Genomic DNA, 14,633 nt, shown 5'->3' on the forward strand with positions numbered 1-14,633 from the left:
TAGAAAATGCAGTGTGCATTTATAAACCCATAATAAAGTTTAAATAGAATATAGTAAACCTGGCCATCTAGGTAATGTGCAGGTAAAATTGGGTTGCATATAAATGACCTCTGAGAAGTCAACTTTGTTACTAGCATCTATTAATCTATAAGAAATAAAATTCACAATCATTTTCAAACATATACCTGCACAGTGTTGAAATGCTTAAATTAATTGAGCTAAAGTTCATATATCTGAATGACTTCTCCAAAATAAGTATTTTCTGAAGAATTATTGTTAGTCATTTTTAAAGAAAAGAGAAAGATGAGAGGAAATGTAACTTTCTGTTTCAGATGCTTAGGGAAAACACACGATAGTTTAGTTGTTCAATATAGTGAACTAATTATAGTTTGATGTCCCCAAAGAAACAACATATTTTGAGAGCATTAAAAAACTACTTTCTGTGATTCATCGCCTTTGTCAGTGACTTCTTGCCCAGACAGTTTGTATCCCTGATTGTCAGTAAATTTATGACCTGCGGATTTGTTAGATGACAATGGCCATTTACACAGGCCAAGTAGTTCATCAGCCAAATACCACAGCCCAGAGTTGCTCACTCTTCCTCCCAGACCCCACAGGCAGAAGGCTGGAGGAACTCAGGGAAGAGGTGACTAGAACCTCGTGTTTGTAGTTCCAACTGGAAAAACTGTATCAGCTCAATTACCGTTACTCCAGTCTTCTATGAACACGCAATTGTGCTTGGTTCCTTCATAGGAACTTTGTCAAAGCAATGGCCACAGTACATTCTAGATGTTCTGCATCCTAGATAGGTGCTTAGACACCACAAGTGTACCAGATAATGGCGCGCACAGATGACTTCCAACAGGCTCAGGGGAGTAAGATGGGTCATGAAAATTGAATGGGATGAAAGAAAATGGTGTGGCCTAAATTTTTATGCAAACTCTTGAGTATCCTGGCTAAGCAGATATTTTAAGGATGAGAGAAAGGAGGAGGAGAAAGGATGATAAGAAATCCTCCAAGTGAGAGAAACCTCCAACTATTATCTCTCTTGCAGGATTGGAGTCACAGACTCTAACTCCTAGGTGTCATAATGGATTATACTCTTCAGGAAAGAAATCACTTGGCACAAGATACAATATCAACTGGCAGACAAGCATATTAAATAAAACATGAGGAAGACAAATCTTGATCGGAGTATTTATAGTTAGTTCACCTTTCTTCTTCTGTTGTTCTCTCCTTTTGTCTGTCTGACCAACTCCTTCTTCCTTAACTAAAGGGGTTTGTGAGGATATTTGTTTTCATTCTGGAATGGTTTCTTGTTAATGCTATGGAAAATGAGATAGAATTCTTTTGTGTGATGCTGTCACTTGGTGTAAATCCTCTGCTAAGCGGATGCTTCTTTATGACTCACGATGCAGGGTTCAGATTAGCATGATTAGGTTACACTATCTAGAATATATAATATTTCAAAAGCTGAACTTACACAAAAGAAGTGTGTCTTCTAAAATTATAATGTGTCAAAGGAACCTAAGAAATTCCCCTTACCATCAGAACTCCAAAGTGAGTGAAGTGGCTGCACAGACAAATGGTCTCACCAGCGTCCAAATCAGAGTGGGCAACACATCCTGAGGTGTTCCACCCCCCGAAACTTTCTGCGGGAAGAAACAGTGAGCTGAGAACAGCAGCATCTCCATGTCCTCTGTAAGGGAGGAACCCTTGTGGCTCCGCGGTTATCCGTAATATGGGCATCGTTCTTGTGGTGACCGAGATGCAGAGTGATTTTGATTCCTTGGAATTCGTCTCAAAATCATTCAGGCAGCTGTTTCACACTGTGCTCCACTGAAATGCCTCAGGGCTTCTGCAGAGGCTCATATTAATTTTTAAACAATTTTTGAAATAAAACTATAAAAACTAAAACTTCTTTTCAAACATCATGGGCTAATGAGCTCTCAGAAGACCAAAACATGTTTCCTCTCTGGGATCAGACTAACATTTTAGGAAGACATATGAAAATGGGAGTTGGGCTTAGCCTATTTTGTGATGCATACAGTAGTTATCATTATGAAAACACGGGCAAATGGCATGAGCACAGCTTCTCTGAATTGTTGGTATTATATTTGTCCATTTCTTTAAATATGTTATGGCACAAGATGATATTTTAACCAAGTATCAAGTCAATCAGCATCTCAAAAGATGGTCAGCTAAAATACAAACTACAACTATATTGTGTATCTGTGATAAGAACACTGGACTGTATTTTTCATAAGCAACACAGCCAGTATGGCGCCAGGATAGATTTATTAGCAACATGGTATTATGGGATCCACAGGGAAGATGACTCTTCGAAGACAAACACAGGAGGTTTTTTTTTTTTTTCACAATTCCCTTATCATTTCCACTCTTCGACCCAATGATTTGTTGATTCCTAACATCTTCCTTCCTGTCTTGATTGCTCAATAAGATTTTGGAGGTCATATTTTTCAAATAATCTGTGTTCTTTATAGCCATTTCCTTCAGTAGCATCTTTTGCCTACCTCATAATTTTTGTGACTTATAAATGTCAAATCATCTCATCTGACTCTGTTCAGCCGCAAGTGGTGACAATAAAAATGTATGCCACATTGAACACATAACGGAAGTGAGAGTGGTTAATTTGCTCAGAGTATGAGTCAAATATGCTTACTTCTTGCAGTGACAAAATGTTATTTTAAAAGTGAGAATTGATTCCCAAGCTACGGTAAACTATAGTTTGAAGCTCACTTGCCATCAAGCTGTGGTTTGGGGTAAAATGGAGGGGGTGCTTGAAAACACTTGAAAGTCTATTCATCTATAATAAGTCCCCCTGGATTTTATGACTTACTGTTTTTGTTCATATCCCAGAAGGCACAGATAGGATGATGCACTTCCTACAATAACATAAAAATAAACATGAAAAAACATATTTTAAATTGTTTCAAAGTCACAACTGAAAGGCAACCAATCAGTACCACCATGCCAGTACCATTTGACCAGGTCAGCGGCCTGGGTGGGTGTTCTCTCGTAGAGACTTCAAATGAACATCAACTGGGATCCCCGGGAAGACTGACACTCCCTTTTCTTACGGACATTCCCTCTTGTTCTATCATTAAATACTGACTCTACTTTTATTCATGTTTAGTAAAGTTTTTTATAATTTAACGTTCGTGTCATCTTCAAGATTTTTCCATATGTCTGGGTATCTGCAAAAGCAAACTAAAAGCAGGTCCTCAAAGGTCAGTTGGATGCCTACAGCCAGATTGCATTATTCACAAAACATAGCAGCCAGTCTTTGAAGGAATGCACTTCCTGCATAGACTGGAGATTTCTGGGAGGTAAGAACATGGAATTGGTGGGGAAATGTTCAATGGGGGCAGAGTTTCAGTTGAGGTAAATTAAATAAAAACTAGTAGAGAGAGAGATGTTCTCTACTGTTGACAAATTAATGCAAATGAATCATATACTTGAAAAAATCGTAAGTTCTACTAAGTATGTTTCCCTAAGAGAAATAAACAAGTCTTCCTTTGTGGATGCTGAAGCAAATGAAGCCAAAGATGAATAAGGAGGTCTCTTGGGCTTCATGATAAGGGATAGTGAACTCGGTGTTTCAACTCAGAATCCTCAACTATTATCAACCTGCTCATGTCCTTCCTGACGATTGAGAGACCATTACTCCGAAGCTCTACAAAGGTGAGTATACTTGTTTGTGAGCCGGAGGAGATGGTACATCTTCCCATAGCAATTAGGTGGACAGCAGAGAGAGTCCTGAGGTAATAAGAATGGTAAACTTGGCAACATCTTAAGCCACTGCATATCTCCCAAAGGACAAGTCTACTCTCTCTAGTTGTTCCTTGAGCTTTCTCAGTTGCAATTGTTTTTGACATCAAAAGTCATAAAGAGGCAATCATAACTCCACACCAACACCTGTATCTGTGTCCTTGTATTTGGAGATGCTCAAGACCTTTATTAACAACAGTAGCCCTCTTGATCACTTCCATTCTCTTCTGATTCTTGGGTACCAGGCAAGAGAGATTCACTGGTGGTTGCTGCCATTCATGGTGCCTACCTACCCGACTAGCCCATCTCCCTTCTAGAAGATGGATGTCATGCTGAATAAAAGGTGTTAACATGGTTCTTTTATCATTTACAGTTCTCTGAGAATGGTGTGCACTCCCCAACCACTACCTGTGGCATTTTCTTACCTGTGTTCTGGTGTGTTTGATTTTGATTTGAACCGGATCTTTCAGATTCTGGATAGTAATGTTTCCAATGCTGCACGCCATCACATAACTCACGAGGACTTTTCTTTGAGATCCAACATCCTTTGAAAGAAAAGAACAGATTGCGTGCACAAGTCATAAACACACACTTGCATGCTCCAAAGTAAGCAAACGGTCAGCAACTTTTACACTTAAGATCTTCAATTCTGGAACATCCTGTTTATGACTTGGACTCACTGACTTTCCTGAAGGGTTTCTGCTATTTCCCTTATTACAAAAAAATATGTTGAAGGGACAGCATGAACCAGCGTTATAAGGGACTGTTCGAAGTACTCCATTCTCCATTACTGAGATGATGCAAGCCAATTGACAACTGTAACAATACAGACTCATCAATCATACAGACTCATAAAGAGCTGTGAAACAATGAGATCATTTCCCAACCCTAGAAAACAGATGAAATTATTTACAGTGTAAAAATTAAAAAGCAATTCATCATTTACACCCAAGCCAACAGCCTGATGTGTCCACAGGTTTATACCTAAATGTAATTGGGTTGGACTGAAGTCCCACTCAGTACATCTGCCTTTTAGTCTTTTGGACTTGACAGCAGATGAAGATTTCACAGAGAAGTTAGGTGGCCAGAAACATCCCTGAGTCTGTGCTGTCCAATGACTTGGAGCACCAGTCTGTCTTTCTAGCAAGTGCTCTGGTTTTCTCTTCCATCTTGTTTTCTTGTCAAACTTGAATGTCTCTATGCCACAGTTTATAAGTCAATTGTATTAAAAACAATTGTACACTCTCTTAAATTCCAAATATAATTCTAGAACAGAGTTTTTGATTAATTTTTTTTATGTTCCTTACTATCAACACAGGTGATGGGTTGGGGCTGACCATCATTTATTGAAAAATTTTCCTATTATTTCTATAGCATGGGGAAACTGCAGACTCTTTACACTGGTTTTTTGTTTTATATATATAAATATATTTATATTTATATAAATATGTACATATTTATGTATATTTATATATACATATATATTTGTTTTATATATATAATTGTAGAAGCTTCCTAAAATAAATACAAATATATGAATGTATACATGTATGTGAAATATACAAATGTATATTTCATATATACAAATATATGAAAGAAATCTACATGGAGTCACCAAATAATAGTTAGGCATGTTATACTGTAAAGCAAAAACTTGCAGTTCCAGGAAGGGCTGTATATTTTTGAGTTATTGGCTAAGGGGCCCCATGGAAACCCTAGTTATCACAGGCTTCTGTCAAGGCTATAGATTGCTCTCCACAAAAATGATGCCCCTAATCCCGAAGACAACACACATTTCATCAAGCCTACATGCATTGAGTTGGTCTCTAACTCAAAGTTTGTATAAAAGTCTAAGTTCCATTTATATTACAAATGAACATTTTACAAAGCCTGTATCTAACATATTTGCAGATAAAAGTTTTAAAATATTGGAATTATATTTCACCATATTCATTCGCTTTGTCTCACCCCTCTCTCTACTCCTCCTCTTATTCTCTCTCTCTCTCTCTCTCTCTCTCTCTCTCTATATATATATATATATATATATATATATATATATATATGTGTGTGTGTGTGTGTGTGTGTATCTCCCTGTCTATCTCTCTCCCTCTCCTTCTCTTTCTCTCTGCTTCCCAAGTACTGGGATTACAGAAGTGTGGCAAAAGGCCCAGTCATTTTCTCCTCCTTTAACTGAGTGGGTATAGAGTGGGCATATGAGAAATATTCCTGTGGACCTGAGATTCAAAATGCTCTTCTCTACAGGGCCCACTACTGAACAAACACTGGTACCTTGAATTTAACTGCTAACTCTTCTTCTAAAGAAAGGGTCCAGCAAAATTCTCTCGATAGGGTTGGCCTCATAAAGGCAACCAAGGGTCACCAGTGTTTTCTGGCAGTGGATCATCTAGTATCTGAGCTGATGCCAATAAAAATGATAATATGTGCATAGCACAATGCCACTCTACTTTGCGGATATGAGAATGCCAAAGGTCATTTGAAATACTAATGCAAAAAATGATTAAAGCCAAGAATGCCGCTCATTATGTAAAAGGTGCTTCCTGCCGAGTTAAAAAAAATCCTTTCCTTTGGTGCACATGCTTTAACCCTAGAGGCCTCGGGGTCTGGAGAAAAAAGGACTAACAAATAATAAACAGTAGCATCATAATTAACTCAATTTCTCATTATATAGTACATCTTAGCCTGATACTTATTTTTGAAACTCAAGTAAGTCCATACTGTTAAATTGGAGATTTTTGAGTAAGATATTTAAACATTTATATTATTTTTTAATTTCGAAAATATAGTAGATTAATTTATCTATAACTGTTGGTGTACTTCAAAGGAATCTGAATGCTTTAACCTCGGAGCAAAGAGAGTTCCTTTAAAATCGGGAAACAAAATAACCAATAACGTCAGGGAGTTCTCACCTGGAAAAGTCCGGTTTTGTTGAAGAAAGTGAACTGTGCTCTCCTGACCAATACAGAATCTTCGGGGCTTAAATTCTCAAGCAAATTTGGAGGCAAAATCACAGATGCCAGTGGATCTGTCTGTCCGTTCCCGAAGTCCATCTGGCACACACAAACACATTGGTAGAACAGTTATCCTGAGGCTAACGGTAGCCCAATCCCCAGGCTGAGCCAGATGAGAGAACATGGCAATGACCATGCTAGCCAGAGCCAGTGTTGGCCTTGACCTCCGCAGAAGTCTGGCATTCCTGGATAAGTCTCTTGCAGTCACAGGCAGAGATGGCATTCAGAGTTCCAACAAGAACACCTTGATTCTAAATCATATCCACAGTCTTAGAGACCAATGAATATTTTTTCAAGTAGAAGAGTGGGATTTTAAAGTGTAGGTGGATTTCAATGTTTTCTCCACACACTATGGGCTTGATCTCACTTAACTGCAGAGATCAGTTACCTCTGCTAAGAAACAACAGCTGCTTTTTGTCTTGTTTTGACACCATGGCCTTCATTTGAAATGAGACAAGTGGAGAGTGACACACTTTGAATGGAGAAGTCGCTCAGAACAACTCAGTCTTGATTGACACTGGTCGCTTTATGGACTACAGACTAAAAAATAGCTAGATGAAGAACAACCTCAGATACCATTTTTCCTCAAACTATAACTCAGGCCTTAGAGATTGTCTGCCCTCACAGTATGAGAGAGGCCAGGGGAGCTTGCCCTATTTAAATATGAGAGGCCCTGATAAACCCCAGAACCCTAATCTAAACAGAACAAAAAATCTCATATCTCATGCCTAGACCTTTTCTTTTGTTTTCATTCTAATCTTGAGAGCTAAAAACAAAACAACCCAATTATGCTCTACTTAGATCTTCCCACAGATCAGGAATGGTGTCACATTTATTGGGTTTATTCTGCTTGCTAACGCTGACTGGAACATGGTAGGTGCTTGAAAGTTATTGAATGAACTGTGACTTTAACATACCCAAGAGGGTCACTTGAGCCCCAGATTACTTGTTCAGCCTAGTTTTGTCTTTGGCTGCCTACCAGTGCCGAGCCACTACATTGTGGCTTTACACCACACGGTCCCAAGAGCAGCAGCCACTGAGCACTTAACTAAGCTGGACATACTAGAGTCCCACACAGAGGCTATCATCTCAGAAGCTCTGAGGGCAAGGCCCAGAATTGTTTTTAATATGTCTTTTCTGGACCTCTAAAGTCCAGTGTTAAAATCGGTGGCAAGGAGAGGGCTTCTCCTGTGCCTCTTCCCACCTGAAGGTTGTTAATAAGATTTTTATCTCTTAAAACTGGTTTCCAACCTATACTTCAACAGGGCGGTCTGTACTCATGTGCTAACATTTAGCATCTTCTTGTCTCCTTTAGAAGGTACCTTTCATCATCTAGGCTATGAAACATACATCTCCTGTACTTCTATTTTACCTGTGGATGCTGATGCCATTCTAGTCAATGTTCAGATCTATCTACCATCTCATAGGTCAAGACTTCCTGGAGGTATCCAATATTAAGGAGCCAGTGAATTTGCTGTCTGTCTCATTAGTTAAAATGAAAACCAAAAACCGAAGACAAAAAACCATGGTTTTGTTACCTGGAAGTACGATTCATTATTGCTTGGAAGGCCAATGCTAAAATTTGAAGGTGCATTTGTTCCTGGAATTAGGGATGAGACTCCAAGGGCCAAATTCTGTGTCTCAATGTTCACATGTGGGGTGCTATTCAGGTCTATTTTGAAGGCTAGCTCGTCAATTGTTTTTAAAGCTCTAAAGAAACACAAACAACATCACTGTTAGATTAAACTGTGTTTTAGGTACTTGCTGCATGACAAAATTCTAAAAAAGAAATTGTTTTTATGTTCTTGGATCTTAGTGCATACAGCCATAAAAAATTATAAACCCCAGTGCTATCAGCTAAAACACTGAATGACAGTAATTGATTCATCCTCAAGAAAACTGAACTGTCTATTGTTATTATTATTATTATTATTTTATGTACATTGGTGTTTTGTCTATATGTCTGTCTGTGTGAGGGTATTGGATCCCCTGGAACAGGGGTTACATACAGTTGTGAGCCATCATGTGGGTGCTGGGAATTGAAGTGAGGTCCTCTGGAAGAGCAGCCAGTGCTCTTAAGCACTGAGCCAGCTCTCCAGCCCAACTGTACTGTCTTAAGGACAATCAGCAGCTAAGTCAACAGGAACGAATTTTGTTTTCCACAAATATTGTTTGAGAAACTGAAAGATACTGCAAAAGTATTTGCAATGAATTGAGTAGAGATCAAATAATCTAGAGAACATGCTAAAAATACACTTTAATCAAAGAAATATTACTTAAAGGAGGGAAACAGAAGAAATTAAAGACCCTACTGTCAATAACAAGTGGAATGATAAAATACAAAGAAATGTAATTACTCCTGTTGTAGGCTTTTTCAGTTTAGAAGATCACAGAGCTGTATAGAACAGCAGGCTTACTGTGGCCGAGTTATAAAAATCATGGATAACCAAAGTTTTAGAATGAAAATATATTACAATGTACCGAGTATGCTTTGGGTGGGGTGGGGGTGGGGCTTTATATATGCTTCCAGATAAAAAGTCTAATTACTTTGTAAATTATACTTCTAAATTAGAGAGCTTTAGAGTTTACTTTGTACATGACCTTGGGAAACACTGATGCATCTTAATGAGTAGTGAATTATGGAGTGTGAGCACAAAGCAGGCAGAAACGGGGAATGTTCTCAGAACAACATTGGTGCCATGCAACTCTGCCGGGAAGGGCTACTCACTCAGTAGAAGACTCAAGCAAATCGCTATCTGAACTGCTTAAGATATTAGAAAATATATTCATTAGAGTGGAGCCGAGGGTGATGTCAATGTTTTCTTCTTTGTTCACGATCCGTTTGACCTTTTCTACAATGCTGTTGATATTAGCCGAGGTGAGGTTCTGCCCATCACCAGTTTGGTTTAAAATCTCATTGGCCACTTCATTTGATTGTCCTAGAAGGAGGGAAAGAAACAACATAATGTTTGCCTGGACCCTTTGGACATTTCTAGGAATAGATGGTGTGAATAGTTTATTATACAACTTCAAGAAGTTGGCACTGCACACCCCTCACCCATCTTCATAAGGCAATACTTCTCTATGCACAGGGACAGATTCCTTAAGTATGATACAAATAATTCAGAGGAATCAATGTTACTTCGAAGTTGTTTTCTACTTGAAAATAACACAGAAATATGAAAACATGGATAGAAATAGCAACTTGCACATTACTTTTAAATCCTTTGTGTAAATTCCTTAGCACTTTTATTTCCCTAGGTTATGAATATGAAACAAAGTTAATATGCAGAAAGATATATTTTCTTACTAAAATACGTGAAAGATTCATTTGCCTGAGTTTTAATATTACAGTAATATCACACAGCAGGACATCACATCTGAAAAGAATAAAGCCTTGACAATGGTAAGGTCACTTCACTCTGTCCTTGGGAAGGGAAGACAAACTGAACTCACTTGAACAGTTGGAAGTGTCAACAGGGCCCCAGAAGGTTGATGTTCCATTAGAAAGGCTGCAATAATTACCAAACAACAAAATGACATTTCAATAAGAGGCATTAATGAAGTGACATTTAACAAAAGCAAGTGTTAAGTTTCAGGATTTGCCTTGATATCTAGCTAGACTCCCTTTGAAAAGAATATTACAAAAGATGCTGAGAATCCTTTTTGGAAAACCAATCAGAAACTTGCACTCTCGAAGGGAAGTTCCGGCTACATCCTGCATCCTGACCTCACATACATTGTCAAGTGCTGCTTTAAGGGCCTTTACTGGAAAAGTCTAATTTCAATTTCACATAACTCTGGAGAGTAGATTTCAATCCACGTTTATAAAAGAGGAAATGCATTTCAGAGAAGCCAAGGAATTTTCCCAAGACCGCGAGCCAAGAAGAGGTAGGGCCACATTTCAAACTTGTGTCCATAAATCTTACAGCACTGCTCTCTTCTCTACAGCAAGTGTCAAATGTGGTCCTTGATCCCAGGGACTCACACTTAGGCACTTTCTGTTCCTGAATCCCTTCCCAAAGAACTAACTGGGCCCCAGGCAGAGGGTGGAGGACTAGATATGCAGGGCGGTTTGGTAAACTAGCGCAACTGTCTCATCTAAGGTTTATTAGACATGCAGGGAATTCTTGTGTCTTGGCAGTCTGTGTCAACAGGCTGCCCAACCTGGATCTAATCTTTATTCCCCTTCTGCCAATTCTCTCTTTCCCAAACTGGGTAAGAAGTCATGGGGGTTTGATGCATGTTCTGAGACTGAATTGGCTACAGGGTCCTTTGCTCTGGAGCCAAGCTTTGACTTTCCAATTTTCTCAATCTTTTCTTGGAGAGAATCTGATTGACTCACTGTTAGAGGAAAGCAGGCTTGTAGGCAATATTTTTCATCATATCTATCCACCCGTATGCGTGTGATTCTTACCTTGCTTCTCAAATCAATACAATGAATGATTACTGCTGTGACATGGATAGCAAGCTTAGACATGTGAGTAGTCAAAAGACAAAGAAAGAATTACCACGCTCGAGTCATAAAAAAGCCAGGCTTGTTTGGACATGGTTGTTTGTAGACAGAGGGTAAGGTGGCTGGCCAACTAAAGCCGTCTGGATCCTCCAAGGCGCTACACATACCTAGGAGAAAATGAAAGTCATCGTAAGATAGACCAGTCCTTAATTTTCTGAAGTTAAAGGTATAGAATAAAAACCAATGACAGTCCTGGGAATTTACTAACTATTTATATATTACCAAAATATCCAGTGTTTTATATTTAGAATTTTTATAAGTTAGCAAGGATATACATACATTTGAGATAAAAATTATTATACCTTACAAAACTATCTTATAATAAAAGGACATAGTATAATAATGAAATGTTAGTGCTCATTCCTATAAACCATTAACTACATATTAGTAAAGGAATTTCAATCAGAGAATAAACATGATAGGAATTGAGAACAAAGCCTGAAAGTTTCAAAATGTCGTGCAATCATTTTAAAATGGGGGAGGGAGGATCAACCTGTGCAGGCAAGTCTTTATGGCTGAGCTGTAAGCATATTTTGTGGATCATTTTCTAGCTGTTCTTGTGGCGTGCACTTCCTACAAGCTTACTGGAAAAAGCAAAGCCAAGGAAGTTCCAACAAGCCAGCTTCACCTGTCTTACCTCTTTTGTACAACTCTCCTACTCTTGTGTGAAAAAATACTCTAGGTCAGTGGTTCTCAACCTGTGGGCCGTGACCCTCTTGGGGGGTCAAATGAACCTTCCACAGGAGTTGCCTATTGGATATTCTGCATATCAGATATTTACATAATAATTATTATAATATATTTACATTACAGTTATGAAGTAGCAATAAAAATAATATTATGGATGTGGGTCACCACACCATGAGGAGCTGTATTAGAGGATCACACCTTTAGGAAGGTTGAGAACCACTGTTCTACATCGTAGTAATGGAAAAAAAATTCAGATTTTATCACGGAAAATGTCACAGTCACAGCAAGATACCAACCACCACAATCTTCTAGTGCTGAGGAAACAGCAAGTCTTTCTCAGAATGAGTATTGTAGGCACCAATTGAAAATTCAAATAACCTTCCAAATTGCCTTTTGAATTCGGGAGGTTTTAAGCTTTCATTTTCAAATGCCATAAACCCTTTTTCACAGAGTCACTTCTAGAGAAATGGATAAAACAATATGAAACAACTAGTATAAATTAAATATCCAGGTATGCACAGAAGGCTGTCCTGAGATCATCCATCTTTGGAGGGCAGATGTGGGTGGTCCCTCAGGGTTGTGTGGCCTTGTGTTTCCTGCCATTTGTTCCAGTGCTTCTTTGCAGAGAGACCCTTGTGTATGGAATAGGAGTTCTGGCTGCTCTCTGGAAGCCTGCTTGTGAGAAAGCAAGTACTTTCACAAAGCCCCAGATACTGTTTAGTACTTCATGACTGTGGCTGCTATTTACACATAGCCACCTCTCTGATGGTCTCTGTAACTCTGTGTGCTGACATTCAATGGAGATGGGCAGGTGGTTTCAGAAGTGGGCATTTATCGCACTGGATCTAGCCCTGGTTGTTAGCAAGCTCTAGGGGTGAAGGATATAGCGGTCCCCATATCCTTATTTCAGCTTCTTAGTGCACCGTAGGCAACGCAGCAAAACCTTCTTTTGTCCCAATTTCTATGAAAGTCCCTAGTTAGAATATAATTGCTCCTAGAATAACACCGGAGCGATTGTTTTTGTTGTGTATGGTTTTAGTTATTTGTTTGTAAAAGTATACCACTAAGATTTACCCATTCATTTATTCAACCAACAAGTATTCAAGTGCTTGGGGCTAAGCATTTGAAAAAAAAAGATGCTATCTTATGCTAAAGATCAAAATACTTACAGAAAACATGCATAAGAATGCAGATAAGTCCAAAAAAAGACCACACTCTTCTGAGGTGTGTGAAGCGTGAGGTTTCTTAACAATACGAAGCAAAGGCTAAACAATGGTGATGTGTGTTACATGTGATGATTTCAGAAAAGACCTCTAGGAAGAGGTGAATTCATGGCTATCACTAAAGCTATATAGGTGAAGGTGAGTGGGCCATTATAGTAAAGGGTGTGCACATGATCTAGCTACTAAAGGGCGTGGGTGCTTGGGAAAGTATAGGCTGTGTCACATGTATCATGGGAGCTTAGGATGTGGAAGGTATGTTGCTGAAAATTGATTCTCTGTTCAAGATTCCTGCCTTGCTCCAGTGAAGATAATACCATCAGACAAAGAATACAACAGTGAGAGACGTTTTATAATAAGGGACTTATCTACAGTGGTTATTTTATGAGTTCTTGTAAATGCATATAGACAGTCTTTTACTCCTGTAAGTGGAAGCCAATGATAGTTAAAATTATTCTGGTACTTTGCTCCTTTTAGGATGAGAAAAGATAAATACAAACAGGCTGCCTCCTTCATTCCCTTAGATTCCAAAGTATTGAGACCATTTTTAATGAAGTTATACATTTTTAACAGTCTCTATATAGGAAATTTCACCATTAAAAATATACTTTATACAGACAGATAACAAAAGAAGAATATGTGTGTATGTGTGTGTTACTTAATTCTACATATGTAAATCACACAAGCTGATCACGTACCCAGCTGGTTCACGTCGACTTCACACAGCCTCAGTCCATCCTCTAGTGATGCATTATTTGTCATAAGCTTTTGTTTAATCTTCTCTTCATTCAGGCTGACGTTATTGGTAGCATTGTAGACTAGAAGGGCCCAGAGCACCAACCTATAAAAAATACAGTAAAGATCTCATGCTCCTGGGGTTGCTCACTGATTCAAATTTTTTTTTTTGGTGGGAGAAATAGAACATGGATGCCATGTGTGGTGATTTGAATATGCTTGGCCCCAGAGAAATGGCACTATTAGGAGGTGTGGCCTTGTTGGAGGACATGTGCCACTGTGGGGTTGGGCTTTGAGAACCTATGCTCAAAGCTCCACCCACTACAGAAGAAAGCCTCTTTCTGGCTGCCTACAGAAAGGTCTTCTCCTGGCTGCCTTCTGATCAAGATAAAGAATTCTCAGCTCTCCAGTACCATGTCTGCCTGCACGCTGGTATGGTTCTTGCCATGATGATTACGGGCTGACTGGACCTCTGAAACTGTAAGCCAGACACTGTGACACATGGAGACTGAAAAGATCAATTAAGGAGTCTTGGCCCTTAGCTGGGCAGTGATGGCACACGCCTTTAATCCCAGAACTTGGTAGGCAGAGGCAGGTGGATTTCTGAGTTCGAGGCCAGCCTGGTCTACAGAGTGAGTTCCAGGACAGCCA

The 14,633-nt window shown here is 39.0% G+C and overlaps 1 protein-coding gene across 8 annotated transcripts in view; it reads right to left on the reverse strand.

Moving 5' to 3' along the window:
* Positions 1-14,633, reverse strand: part of Adgrg6 (adhesion G protein-coupled receptor G6) — a 143,141-nt gene that overhangs the window by 27,478 nt on the left and 101,030 nt on the right. For all 8 annotated transcript variants that reach the window (XM_030245001.1, XM_006512679.4, XM_006512681.4 and 5 more), the window contains 9 exons: positions 13,946-14,088; positions 11,333-11,444; positions 10,278-10,333; positions 9,550-9,760; positions 8,360-8,531; positions 6,720-6,860; positions 4,218-4,337; positions 2,861-2,906; positions 1,546-1,652 (listed from right to left, as the gene is read on the reverse strand). In XM_030245001.1, coding sequence (XP_030100861.1) covers positions 1,546-1,652; positions 2,861-2,906; positions 4,218-4,337; positions 6,720-6,860; positions 8,360-8,531; positions 9,550-9,760; positions 10,278-10,333; positions 11,333-11,444; positions 13,946-14,088 — 1,108 coding nt within the window. The remainder of the gene's footprint in view (positions 1-1,545; positions 1,653-2,860; positions 2,907-4,217; positions 4,338-6,719; positions 6,861-8,359; positions 8,532-9,549; positions 9,761-10,277; positions 10,334-11,332; positions 11,445-13,945; positions 14,089-14,633) is intronic.

The sequence above is a fragment of the Mus musculus genome, chromosome 10, assembly GCF_000001635.26.
Source record: "Mus musculus strain C57BL/6J chromosome 10, GRCm38.p6 C57BL/6J".
NCBI lineage: Eukaryota > Metazoa > Chordata > Mammalia > Rodentia > Muridae > Mus > Mus musculus.